Genomic DNA, 12,500 nt, shown 5'->3' on the forward strand with positions numbered 1-12,500 from the left:
CGTGTGAGAGAGAGTGCGTGTGCGAGAGTGCGTGTGTGAGAGAGAGCGTGTGTGAGAGAGAGTGTGTGAGTGTGTGTGTGTGAGTGTCTGTGTGAGTGTTTGAGAGAGAGTGCGTGAGAGAGAGTGTGTGGGAGAGAGCGTGTGAGAGAGAGCGTGTGAGAGAGTGTGTGTGAGAGAGTGTGTGAGAGAGAGCGTCTGAGAGAGAGTGTGAGAGAGAGTGTGTGTGAGAGAGAGCATGTGAGAGAGAGCGTCTGAGAGAGAGTGGGAGAGAGAGAGTGCGTGTGAGAGAGAGTGTGAGAGAGAGTGTGTGTGAGAGATAGAGTGCGTGAGAAAGAGTGTGTGAGAGAGAGCGTGTGAGAGAGAGCGTGTGAGTGTGTGTGTGTGTGTGAGTGTGTGTGTGAGTGTTTGAGAGAGTGTGACAGAGAGAGTGTGTGTGTGAGAGAGAGAGAGAGAGTGTGTGAGTTGTGTGTGAGTGTATGTGTGTGTGTTTGTGTGAGTGTCTGTGTGAGTGTGTGTATGAGAGAGTGTTTGAGAGAGTGTTTGAGAGAGAGTGTGCGTGAGAGCGATTGTGAGAGAGCGTGTGAGAGAGAGTATGTGAGGGAGAGTGTGTGTGAGAGAGTGTGTGTGAGAGAGAGTGTGGGAGAGAGAGTGTGTGAGAGAGAGAGTGTGTGTGAGTGTGTGTGTGTGTATGTGAGTGTTTGTGTGACTGTGTGTATGAGAGAGTGTTTGAGAGAGCGTGTGTGTGAGAGAGAGTGTGTGTGAGAGAGTGCGTGTGAGAGAGTGTGTGTGAGAGAGAGCGAGTGAGAGAGAGTGTGTGTGAGAGAGAGTGTGTGTGAGAGAATGTGTGTGAGAGAGAGTGTGTGAGAGCGAGTGTGTGAGAGAGAGTGTGTGTGAGAGAGTGTGTATGAGAGAGAGTGTGAGAGTGTGTGAGAGAGTGCGTGAGAGAGGGCATGTAAGAGAGTGCGTGTGAGAGAGAGCGTGTGATAGAGAGTGAGTGAGAGAGAGTGTGTCTGAGAGAGAGTGTGTGTGAGGGAGTGTGTGAGAGAGAGAGTGTGTGAGAGAGAGTGTGTGAGAGAGAGAGTGTGTGAGAGCGAGTGTGAGAGAGTGCGTGAGAGAGAGTGCTTGTTTGAGAGTGCGTGTGAGGGAGAGTGTGTGAGAGCGAGTGTGTGAGAGAGAGTGTGTGAGAGAGAGAGTGTGTGAGAGCGAGTGTGAGAGAGAGTGCGTGAGAGAGAGTGCGTGTGAGAGAGTGCGTGTGAGAGAGTGTGTGTGAGAGAGAGTGTGTGAGAGAGCGTGTGTGAGAGTGTGTGAGAGCGAGTGTGTGAGAGAGAGTGCGTGTGAGAGAGAGTGTGTGAGAGAGACTGAGTGAGAGAGAGTGTGTGTGAGAGATTGCGTGTGAGAGAAAGTGCGTGTGAGAGAGAGTGCGTGTGAGAGTGTGTGTGAGAGAGCATGTGTGTGAGAGAGTGCATGTGTGAGAGAGAGCGTGTGAGAGAGAGTGTCTGAGAGAGAGTGTGTGTGAGAGAGCGTCTGAGAGAGAGTGCGTGTAAGTGTGTGAGAGAGAGAGTGCATATGAGAGAGAGTGTGAGAGAGAGAGTGTGTGTGAGAGATAGAGTGCGTGAGAGAGTGTGTGAGAAAGAGCGTGTGAGAGAGAGCGTGTGAGAGAGTGTGTGTGAGAGAGTGTGTGAGAGAGAGCGTCTGAGAGAGAGTGTGTGAGAGAGAGTGTGTATGTGAGAGTGCGTGTGAGAGAGTGCGTGTGAGAGAGTGTGTGAGAGAGTGTGTGTGAGAGAGAGTGTGTGTGTGTGTGTGTGTGTGAGTGTGTGTGTGAGTGTTTGAGAGAGTGTGTGTGAGAGAGAGTGTGTGTGTGTGTGTGAGTGTGTGTGTGAGTGTTTGAGAGAGTGTGAGAGAGAGTGTGTGTGAGAGAGAGTGTGTGTGTGTGTGTGTGTGTGTGAGTGTGTGTGTGAGTGTTTGAGAGAATGTGAGAGAGAGTGTGTGTGTGAGAGAGAGAGTGTGTGAATTGTGTGTGAGTGTATGTGTGAGTGTTTGTGTGAGTGTCTGTGTGAGTGTGTGTATGAGAGTGTTTGAGAGAGTGTTTGAGAGAGAGTGTGTGTGAGAGCGAGTGTGAGAGAGCGTGTGAGAGAGAGTGTGTGAGAGAGAGTGTGTGTGAGAGAGAGTGTGGGAGAGAGAGTGTGTGAGAGAGAGAGTGTGTGTGAGTGTGTGTGTGTGTGTGTGTTTGTGTGAGTGTGTGTATGAGAGAGTGTTTGAGAGAGCGTGTGTGTGAGAGAGAGTGTGTGAGAGAGAGTGAGTGAGAGAGTGTGTGTGAGAGCGAGTGTGTGAGAGAGGGTGTGTGAGAGAGTGTGTGAGAGAGAGTTTGTGAGAGAGAGAGTGTGTGAGAGCGAGTGTGTGAGAGAGGGTGTGTGAGAGAGAGTGTGTGAGAGAGAGTTTGTGAGAGAGAGAGTGTGTGAGAGCGAGTGTGTGAGAGAGTGCGTGAGAGAGAGTGCGTGTGAGAGAGTGCGTATGAGAGAGAGTGTGTCAGAGAGAGTGTGTGAGAGAGAGAGTGTGTGAGAGCGAGTGTGTGAGAGCGAGTGCGTGTGAGAGAGTGCGTGTGAGAGATTGCGTGTGAGAGAAAGTGCGTGTGAGAGAGAGTGCGTGTGAGAGAGTGTGTGTGAGAGAGCATGTGTGTGAGAGAGGGCATGTGTGAGAGAGAGCGTGTGTGAGAGAGAGTGTGTGAGAGAGAGTGTGAGAGAGAGTGTGTGTGAGAGAGAGTGTGTGTGAGAGAGCGTCTGAGAGAGAGTGCGTGTGAGAGAGTGTGTGAGAGAGAGAGTGCGTGTGAGAGAGAGTGTGAGAGAGAGAGTGTGTGTGAGAGAGTGTGAGAGAGAGCGTCTGTGAGAGAGTGTGTGAGAGAGAGAGTGTGTGTGAGAGAGTGTGAGAGAGAGCGTCTGAGAGAGAGTGTGAGAGAGAGAGTGCGTGTGAGAGAGTGTGTGAGAGAGAGTGTGTGTGAGAGTGTGTGTGAGAGAGTGTGAGAGAGAGCGTCTGAGAGAGAGTGCGTGAGAGAGAGTGTGTGGGAGAGAGCGTGTGAGAGAGAGTGTGTGAGAGAGAGAGTGAGTGTGAGAGAGTGTGAGAGAGAGCGTCTGAGAGAGAGTGCGTGAGAGAGAGTGTGTGGGAGAGAGCGTGTGAGAGAGAGTGTGTGAGAGAGAGAGTGAGTGTGAGAGAGTGTGTGTGAGAGTGTGTGTGAGAGAGTGTGAGAGAGAGCGTCTGAGAGAGAGTGCGTGAGAGAGAGTGTGTGGGAGAGAGCGTGTGAGAGAGTGTGAGAGAGAGAGTGAGTGTGAGAGAGTGTGAGAGAGAGCGTCTGAGAGAGAGTGTGAGAGAGAGAGTGCGTGTGAGAGAGAGTGTGAGAGAGAGTGTGTGAGAGAGTGTGTGTGAGAGATAGAGTGCGTGAGAGAGAGTGTGTGAGAGAGAGAGTGTGTGAGAGACAGAGTGCTTGTGTGTGTGTGTGTGTCAGAGACATGGACCATAGACAGTAGACACCTCAAGTCGCTGGAGAAATAACCACCAACGATATCTCTGCAAGATCCTGCAAATCCCGCGGGAGGACAGACGCACCAACGTTAGCGTCCTCGACCAGGCCCAACATCCCCAGCATCGAAGCACTGACCACACTCGACCAGCTCCGCTGGGCAGGACCACATTGTCCGCATGCCCCCAGACACGAGACTCCCCAAAGCAAGCGCTCTACTCGGAACTCCTTCACGGCGAGCGAGCCAAAGGTGGGCAGAGGAAACGTTACAAGGGACACACCCTCAAAGCCTCCCTGATGAAGTGCAACATCCCCACCGACACCTGGGAGTCCCTGGGCCAAAGACCAGTCCGCCCGGAGTGGAGGGAGTGCATCCGGGAGGGCGCTGAGCATCTCGAGTCTCATCGCCGAGAGCGTGCAGAGACCAAGCGCAGGCAGCGGAAGGAGCGTACGGCAAACCAGTCCCACCCTCCCCTTCCCTCAACGTCTGTCTGTCCCACCCACCCCTTCCCTCAACGTCTGTCTGTCCCACCCTCCCCTTCCCTCAACGTCTATCTGTCCCACCCTCCCCTTCCCTCAACGTCTGTCTGTCCCACCCTCCCCTTCCCTCAACGTCTATCTGTCCCACCCTCGCCTTCCCTCAACGTCTGTCTGTCCCACCCTCCCCTTCCCTCAACGTCTATCTGTCCCACCCTCACCTTCCCTCAACGTCTGTCTGTCCCACCCTCCCCTTCCCTCAACGTCTATCTGTCCCACCCTCCCCTTCCCTCAACGTCTGTCTGTCCCACCCTCCCCTTCCCTCAACGTCTATCTGTCCCACCCTCCCCTTCCCTCAACGTCTGTCTGTCCCACCCTCCCCTTCCCTCAACGTCTGTCTGTCCCACCCTCCCCTTCCCTCAACGTCTGTCTGTCCCACCCTCCCCTTCCCTCAACGTCTGTCTGTCCCACCTGTGACAGGGACTGTGGTTCCTGTATTGGACTGTTCAGTCACCTCAGGACTCATGTTAAGAGTGGAAGCAAGTCTTCCTCGATTCCGAGGGGCTGCCTACGATGATGATGATGTCTGTGTAGAGGGGTGGGGGGAGGGAGGTTAGACCCTCACACTGGGTGTGAGATCTGACTAACTCAGCACAGGCCGGCCATGGAGTGTGGGCCTTTCATAGAATCATAGAAAGATTGAAGAAGACCATTCGGCCCATTGTGTCCGTGCCGGCCGACCAAGAGCTACCCAGCCTGATCCCACTTTCCAGCTCTGGGTCCGTAGCCCTGTAGGTTACGGCACTTCAAGTGTACACCCAAGTACTTGTTAAATGTGGTGAGTGTTTCTGCCTCGGAGTCAGAAGGTTGTGGGTTCAAGTCCCACTCCAGGGACTTGAGCACATACATCTCGGCTGACACTCCTAGTGCAGTACTGAGGGAGTGCCGCACTGTGGGAGGGGCAGTACTGAGGGAGCCCCGCACTGTGGGAGGGGCAGTACTGAGGGAGCGCCGCACTGTGGGAGGGGCAGTACTGAGGGAGTGCCGCACTGTGGGAGGGGCAGTACTGAGGGAGTGCCGCACTGTGGGAGGGGCAGTACTGAGGGAGCGCCGCACTGTGGGAGGGGCAGTACTGAGGGAGTGCCTCACTGTCGGAGGGGCAGTACTGAGGGAGTGCCGCACTGTCGGAGGGGCAGTACTGAGGGAGCGCCGCACTGTCGGAGGGGCAGTACTGAGGGAGTGCCGCACTGTCGGAGGGGCAGTACTGAGGGAGTGCCACACTGTCGGAGGGGCAGTACTGAGGGAGCGCCGCACTGTCGGAGGGGCAGTACTGAGGGAGTGCCACACTGTCGGAGGGGCAGTACTGAGGGAGCGGCGCACTGTCGGAGAGGCAGTACTGAGGGAGTGCCGCACTGTCGGAGGGGCAGTATTGAGGGAGCGCCGCACTGTGGGAGGGGCAGTACTGAGGGAGTGCAGCACTATCGGAGGGGCAGTACTGAGGGAGTGCCGCACTGTCGGAGGGGCAGTACTGAGGGAGCGCCGCACTGTCGGAGGGGCAGTACTGAGGGAGTGCCGCACTGTCGGAGGGGCAGTACTGAGGGAGTGCCGCACTGTCGGAGGGGCAGTACTGAGGGAGTGCCGCACTGTCGGAGGGGCAGTACTGAGGGAGTGCCGCACGGTCGAAGGGGCAGTACTGAGGGAGTGCCACACTGTCGGAGGGGCAGTACTGAGGGAGTGCCACACTGTCTCCGGACTTTGAGGCATCTGGTGGTCATAAATCCAAGTCTTTCTTTTTATCTCTCTCTAACTCGGCCCCTCATCATTTTATACACCTCAATCAGGTCTCCCCTCAGCCTCCTCTGTTCCAAGGAAAACAACCCCAGCCTATCCAATCTTACCTCGTCGCTAAAATTCTCCAGTCCCGGCAACATCCTGGTAAATCTCCTCTGCACCCTCTCCAGTGCAATCACATCCTTCCTGTAATGTGGTGACCAGAACTGCACGCAGTACTCCAGCTGTGGTCTAACCAGTGTTGTATACAGTTCAAGCATAACCTCCCCGCTCTTGTATTCTATGCCTCGGCTAATAAAGGCAAGTATTCCGTTTGCCTTCTTAACCACCTTATCCCCCTGGCCTGCTACCTTCAGGGATCTGTGGACCTGCACTCCAAGGTCCCTCTGTTCCTCTACACTTCTCAGTGTCCTACATTTAATGTCTATTCTCTTTCCTTGTTAGACCTCCCCAAATGCATGACCTCACACCTCTCTGGATTAAACTCCATTTGCCACTGCTCTGCCCACCTGACCAGGTCATCGATATCTTCCTGTAGTCCGTAGCTTTCTTCATCATTATCAACCACACGGCCGATCATTGTATCATCTGCAAACTTCTTAATCATACCCCCTACATTCCAGTCTAGATCATTGATGTATACCACAAAAAGCCAGGGACCCAGCACTGAGCCCTGCGGAACCCCACTGGAAACATCCTTCCAGTCACACAAACACCCATCGACCATTCCCCTTTGCTTCCCGCCTCCGAGCCCATTTTGGATCCAACTTGCCACTTTGCCCTGGATCCCATGGGATTTAACCTTCGTGTCCAGTCTGCCATGTGGGACCTTATCGAAAGCTTTGCTAAAATCCATATACACTGCATCGTATGCACTGCCCTCATCAACTCATTGGAGTTCAGAAGAATGAGAGGTGATCTTATCGAAAGGTATAAGATTATGAGGGGGCTCGACAAGGTGGATGCAGAGAGGATGTTTCCACTGATGGGGGAGACTAGAACTAGGGGGCATGGTCTTAGAATAAGGGGCCGCCCATTTAAAACTGAGATGAGGAGGAATTTCTTCTCTCAGAGGGTTGTAAATCTGTGGAATTCGCTGCCCCAGAGAGCTGTGGAGGCCGGGACATTGAATATATTTAAGGCGGAGGTGGACAGATTTTTGAGCGATAAGGGGATAAGGGGAGCGGGCAGGGAAGTGGAGCTGAGTCCATGATCGGATCAACCATGATCGTATTAAATGGTGGAGCAGGCTCGAGGGGCCGAATGGCCCACTCCTGCTCCTATTTCTTATGTTCTTATCAAAAGCTTGCCTAAATTCATATCCAAATCCTGCTCTGTGCGAGTGTGTGTGGGAGAGGGAAGGGAGGGGTAGTACCTCACTAGGCCGAGAATCGAGCCTGGGTCTTTCCTGCTCTGTGTGTGTGCGTGTGTGTGGGAGAGGGGAGGGAGGGGTAGTACCTCACTAGGCCGAGAATCGAGCCTGGGTCTTTCCTGCTCTGTGTGTGTGCGTGTGTGTGGGAGAGGGGAGGGAGGGGTAGTACCTCACTAGGCCGAGAATCGAGCCTGGGTCTTTCCTGCTCTGTGTGTGTGCGTGTGTGTGGGAGAGGGGAGGGAGGGGTAGTACCTCACTCGGCCGAGAATCGAGCCTGGGTCTTTCCTGCTCTGTGTGTGTGTGTGTGTGTGTGTTGAGCGGGGCCCAGTACCACACTAGGCCAGCAATCGAGCCTGGGTCTTTCCTGCTCTGTGTGTGTGTGTGTGTGTGTGTGCGTGTGTGTGTTGAGCGGGGCCCAGTACCACACTAGGCCAGGAATCGAGCCTGGGTCTTTCCTGCTCTGTGTGTGTGTGTGTGTGTGTTGAGGCGGTCCCCAGTACCTCACTGGGCCGAGAATCGAGCCTGGGTCTTTCCTGCTCTGTGTGTGTGTGTGTGTGTGTTGAGGCGGTCCCCAGTACCTCACTAGGCCGAGAATCGAGCTTGGGTCTTTCCTGCTCTGTGTGTGTGTGTGTGTGTGTGTGTGTGTTGAGGCGGTCCCCAGTACCTCACTGGGCCGAGAATCGAGCCTGGGTCTTTCCTGCTCTGTGTGTGTGTGTGTGTGTGTGTGTGTGTGTTGAGCGGGGCCCAGTACCACACTAGGCCGGGAATCGAGCCTGGGTCTTTCCTGCTCTGTGTGTGTGTGTGTGTGTGAATGTTGAGGCGGGGCCTAGTACCACACTAGGCCGGGAATCGAGCCTGGGTCTTTCCTGCTCTGTGTGTGTGTGTGTGTGTGTGTGAGTGTTGAGGCGGGGCCTAGTACCACACTAGGCCGGGAATCGAGCCTGGGTCTTTCCTGCTCTGTGTGTGTGTGTGTGTGTGTGTGTGTTGAGCGGGGCCCAGTACCACACTAGGCCGGGAATCGAGCCTGGGTCTTTCCTGCTCTGTGTGTGTGTGTGTGTGTGAGTGTTGAGGCGAGGCCCAGTACCACACTAGGCCGGGAATCGAGCCTGGGTCTTTCCTGCTCTGTGTGTGTGTGTGTGTGTGTGTGTGTGTTGAGCGGGGCCCAGTACCACACTAGGCCGGGAATCGAGCCTGGGTCTTTTCTGCTCTGTGTGTGTGTGTGTGTGTGAGTGTTGAGGCGGGGCCTAGTACCACACTAGGCCGGGAATCGAGCCTGGGTCTTTCCTGCTCTGTGTGTTTGTGTGTGTTGAGGCGGGGCCCAGTACCACACTAGGCCGGGAATCGAGCCTGGGTCTTTCCTGCTCTGTGTGTATGTGTGTGTGTGAGTGTTGAGCGGGGCCCAGTACCTCACTAGGCCGGGAATCGAGCCTGGGTCTTTCCTGCTCTGTGTGTGTGTGTGTGTGTGTTGAGGCGAGACCCAGTACCACACTAGGCCAGGAATCGAGCCTGGGTCTTTCCTGCTCTGTGTGTGTGTGTGTGTGTGTGTGTTGAGGCGGGGCCCAGTACCACACGAGGCCGGGAATCGAGCCTGGGTCTTTCCTGCTCTGTGTGTGTGTGTGTGTGTGTGTTGAGGCGGGGCCCAGTGCCACACTAGGCCGGGAATCGAGCCTGGGTCTTTCCTGCTCTGTGTGTATGTTTGTGTGTGTGTGTTGAGGCGGGGCCCAGTACCACACTAGGCCGGGAATCGAGCCTGGATCTTTCCTGCTCTGTGTGTATGTGTGTGTGTGTGTGTTGAGGCGGGGCCCAGTACCACACTAGGCCGGGAATCGAGCCTGGTTCTTTCCTGCTCTGTGTGTGTGTGTGTGTGTGAGTGTTGAGGCGGGGCCCAGTACCTCACTAGGCCGGGAATCGAGCCTGGGTCTTTCCTGCTCTGTGTGTGTGTGTGTGTGTGTTGAGGCGGGGCCCAGTACCACACTAGGCCGGGAATCGAGCCTGGGTCTTTCCTGCTCTGTGTGTATGTGTGTGTGTGTGTGTGTGTTGAGGCGGGGCCCAGTACCACACTAGGCCGGGAATCGAGCCTGGGTCTTTCCTGCTCTGTGTGTGTGTGTGTGTGTGTGTGTTGAGGCGAGGCCCAGTACCTCACTAGGCCAGGAATCGAGCCTGGAGCCCCGGACGCCTGGTCTGTCGGGTGAAGGTGCGTGTTCCCGCTCTGTCCCACTCACCTCTCTGCTCAGCAGCACCAGCATCGCTCGCTCGTTCAGGGCCAGGTTCTCGGCCTGCTTCAACCTCAGACGCTTCTTGTCCAAGCACTTCATGGTGTAACTGTGGGGGAGGGGGGCGGCAGGTAGACGGGGTTCAGCCGCCGGTCGTTTACACACCCGCCCCGACCGATGCAGTCGCACAGTTCCATCGCTCGCCGCTCACGCAGCCTGCGTCACGTGGCTGGTGTCGCACAACGGGACCGTCACACAGGGAAGGGTCAAGGGTCAGAGGGGGCCAAGGGTCAGGGAGGAGAAAGGTCAGTGGGGGGGCGAGGGGCCGGGGGGGCTAAGGGTCAGAGAAGGTGATGGTTTAGAGTGGCCAAGGGTCAGGGGGGCCGAAGGGTCGGGGGGGCGAAGGGTCAAGGGGGGGGCCAAGGTCAGAGGGGGCGAGGGTGCGAGGGACAGAGAGGGGCAAGGGTCAGAGGGGACGAAGGGTCAGAGGGGGCAAGGGTCAGAGGAGGCAAGGGTCAGAGTGGGCAAGAGTCAGAGGGGGTGAAGGGTCAGTGGGGGCGAAGGTCAGTGGGGGCAAGGGTCAGAGGGGGCAGGGGTCAGAGGGGGCAAGGGTCAGAGGGGGCAAGGGTCAGAGGGGGCAAGGGTCAGAGGAGCGAGTGTCAGACTGGGGGTCATAAATGCAACACGACCCGGCTCCCTGAGCTGATACGTTACATTTTTCCTGTGTCCACTTTCTCACACTTGTACGTCTCGCCGAAAGGCATTCGTCCATTCAGGGCTTCGATCCTGAAGTTGGCCATCACGGGCTGGAGAGAGAGAGAGAGAGAGAGAGAGAGAGTGGGAGACAGAGACACAGAGAGAGTGAGAGTGAGAGAGAGAGCGAGAGAGCGAGAGAGAGAGTGAGAGAAAGAAAGACAGAGAGAGTGAGTGAGAGAGAGAGCGAGAGAGCGAGAGACCAAGAGAGAGAGAGAGAGAGAGAGAGAGTGAGAGACAAAGACACAGAGCGAGAGACAGTGAGAAACAGTGAGCGAGTGAGAGAGAGTAAGAGAGAGAGAGAAAGAGAGTGAGAGAGGGAGAGAGAGGGAGCGAGAGAGAGAAATGGAGGGAGAGAGAGAGAGAGAGAGGGAGGGAGGGAGGGAGGGAGAGAGAGAGAGAGGGGGAGGGAGAGGGAGAGACAGAGTGAGAGACAGAGAAAGGGAGGGAGGGAGAGAGAGAGAGAGAGAGCGAGAGAACATTCACGATAAAAGGGGTGTTTCTTCAGACCTGGGCTCACAAACTGAAATCACGATTAAAGGGACATTTACTGGGTTTGGTAACTTACGTGAATGTTAAGCTGCAGATTTTTCCACTGACAGAATCTGGTGAACATCTTACTGTAGGATACAGCAGAGTTAAACAAAGTTCACTAAACAGACTGAACCTCACCCACAGGGACCGAGAGGCTCCCGTCTCTCTCAGTAACACACTGACCCTCACCCACAGGGACCGAGGGGCTCCCGTCTCCCTCAGTAACTCACTGACCCTCACCCACAGGGACCGAGAGGCTCCTGTCTCACTCAGTAACCCACTGACCCCCACCCACAGGGACCGAGAGACTCCCGTCTCCCTCAGTAACCCACTGACCCTCACCCACAGGGACCGAGAGGCTCCCGTCTCCCTCAGTAACACACTGACCCTCAACCACAGGGACCGAGAGGCTCCCGGCTCCCTCAGTATCCCACTGACCCTCACCCACAGGGACAGAGAGGCTCCCGTCTCTCTCAGTAACACACTGACCCTCACCCACAGGGACCGAGGGGCTCCCGTCTCCCTCAGTAACCCACTGACCATCACCCACAAGGACCGAGAGGCTCCCGTCTCCCTCAGTAACCCACTGACCCTCACCCACAGGGACCGAGGGGCTCCCGTCTCCCTCAGTAACCCACTGACCATCACCCACAGGGACCGAGAGGCTCCCGTCTCCCTCAGTAACCCACTGACCCTCACCCACAGGGACCGAGGGGCTGCCGTCTCCCTCAGTAACCCACTGACCCTCACCCACAGGGACCGAGAGTCGCCCGTCTCCCTCAGTAACTCACTGACCCTCACCCACAGGGACCGAGGGGCTCCCGTCTCCCTCAGTTACCCACTGACCCTCACCCACAGGGACCGAGAGGCTCCCGTCTCCCTCAGTAACCCACTGACCCTCACCCACAGGGACCGAGAGGCTCCCGTCTCCCTCAGTAACCCACTGACCCTCACCCACAGGGACCGAGAGGCTCCCGTCTCCCTCAGTAACCCACTGACCCTCACCCACAGGGACCGAAAGGCTCCCGTCTCGCTCAGTAACCCACTGACCCTCACCCACAGGGACCGAGAGGCTCCCGTCTCCCTCAGTAACCCACTGACCCTCACCCACAGGGACTGAGGGGCTCCCGTCTCGCTCAGTAACCCACTGACCCTCACCCACAGGGACTGAGGGGCTCCCGTCTCGCTCAGTAACCCACTGACCCTCACCCACAGGGACTGAGAGGCTCCCGTCTCACTCAGTAACCCACTGACCCTCACCCACAGGGACCGAGAGGCTCCTGTCTCCCTCAGTTACCCACTGACCCTCACCCACAGGGACCGAGAGGCTCCTCTCTACCTTAGTAACCCACTGACCCTCACCCACAGGGACCGAGAGGCTCCCGTCTCCCTCAGTAACCCACTGACCCTCACCCACAGGGACCGAGAGGCTCCCGTCTCCCTCAGTAACTCACTGACCCTCACCCACAGGGACCGAGGGGCTCCCGTCTCCCTCAGTAACCCACTTACCCTCACCCACAGGGACCGAGAGGCTCCCGTCTCCCTCAGTAACTCACTGACCCTCACCCACAGGGGCCGAGGGGCTCCCGTCTCCCTCAGTAACCCACTGACCCTCACCCACAGGGACCGAGAGGCTCCCGTCTCCCTCAGTAAGCCACTGACCCTCACCCACAGGGACCGAGAGGCTCCCGTCTCCCTCAGTAACCCACTGACCCTCACCCACAGGGACCGAGAGGCTCCCGTCTCCCTCAGTAAGCCACTGACCCTCACCCACAGGGACCGAGGAGCTCACCTGTTGAGGAACTGGGAGAGGATCGTGTCCGACAGACTGCGCAGGATGAGCTCGACC

At 56.6% G+C, this 12,500-nt stretch overlaps 1 protein-coding gene across 2 annotated transcripts in view; it reads right to left on the reverse strand.

Moving 5' to 3' along the window:
• LOC139257421 (G protein-coupled receptor kinase 3-like) overlaps nucleotides 1–12,500 on the reverse strand; it is a 70,817-nt gene that overhangs the window by 54,054 nt on the left and 4,263 nt on the right. For both annotated transcript variants that reach the window (XM_070874467.1, XM_070874466.1), the window contains exons 4-7: nucleotides 12,444–12,500; nucleotides 10,686–10,737; nucleotides 10,079–10,170; nucleotides 9,374–9,473 (exon numbers count right to left, since the gene is read on the reverse strand). The exon at nucleotides 12,444–12,500 is cut by the window's right edge and continues 5 nt beyond it. In XM_070874467.1, coding sequence (XP_070730568.1) covers nucleotides 9,374–9,473; nucleotides 10,079–10,170; nucleotides 10,686–10,737; nucleotides 12,444–12,500 — 301 coding nt within the window. The remainder of the gene's footprint in view (nucleotides 1–9,373; nucleotides 9,474–10,078; nucleotides 10,171–10,685; nucleotides 10,738–12,443) is intronic.

This window comes from Pristiophorus japonicus, unplaced genomic scaffold (genome assembly GCF_044704955.1).
Source record: "Pristiophorus japonicus isolate sPriJap1 unplaced genomic scaffold, sPriJap1.hap1 HAP1_SCAFFOLD_837, whole genome shotgun sequence".
NCBI classification, from domain to species: domain Eukaryota; kingdom Metazoa; phylum Chordata; class Chondrichthyes; family Pristiophoridae; genus Pristiophorus; species Pristiophorus japonicus.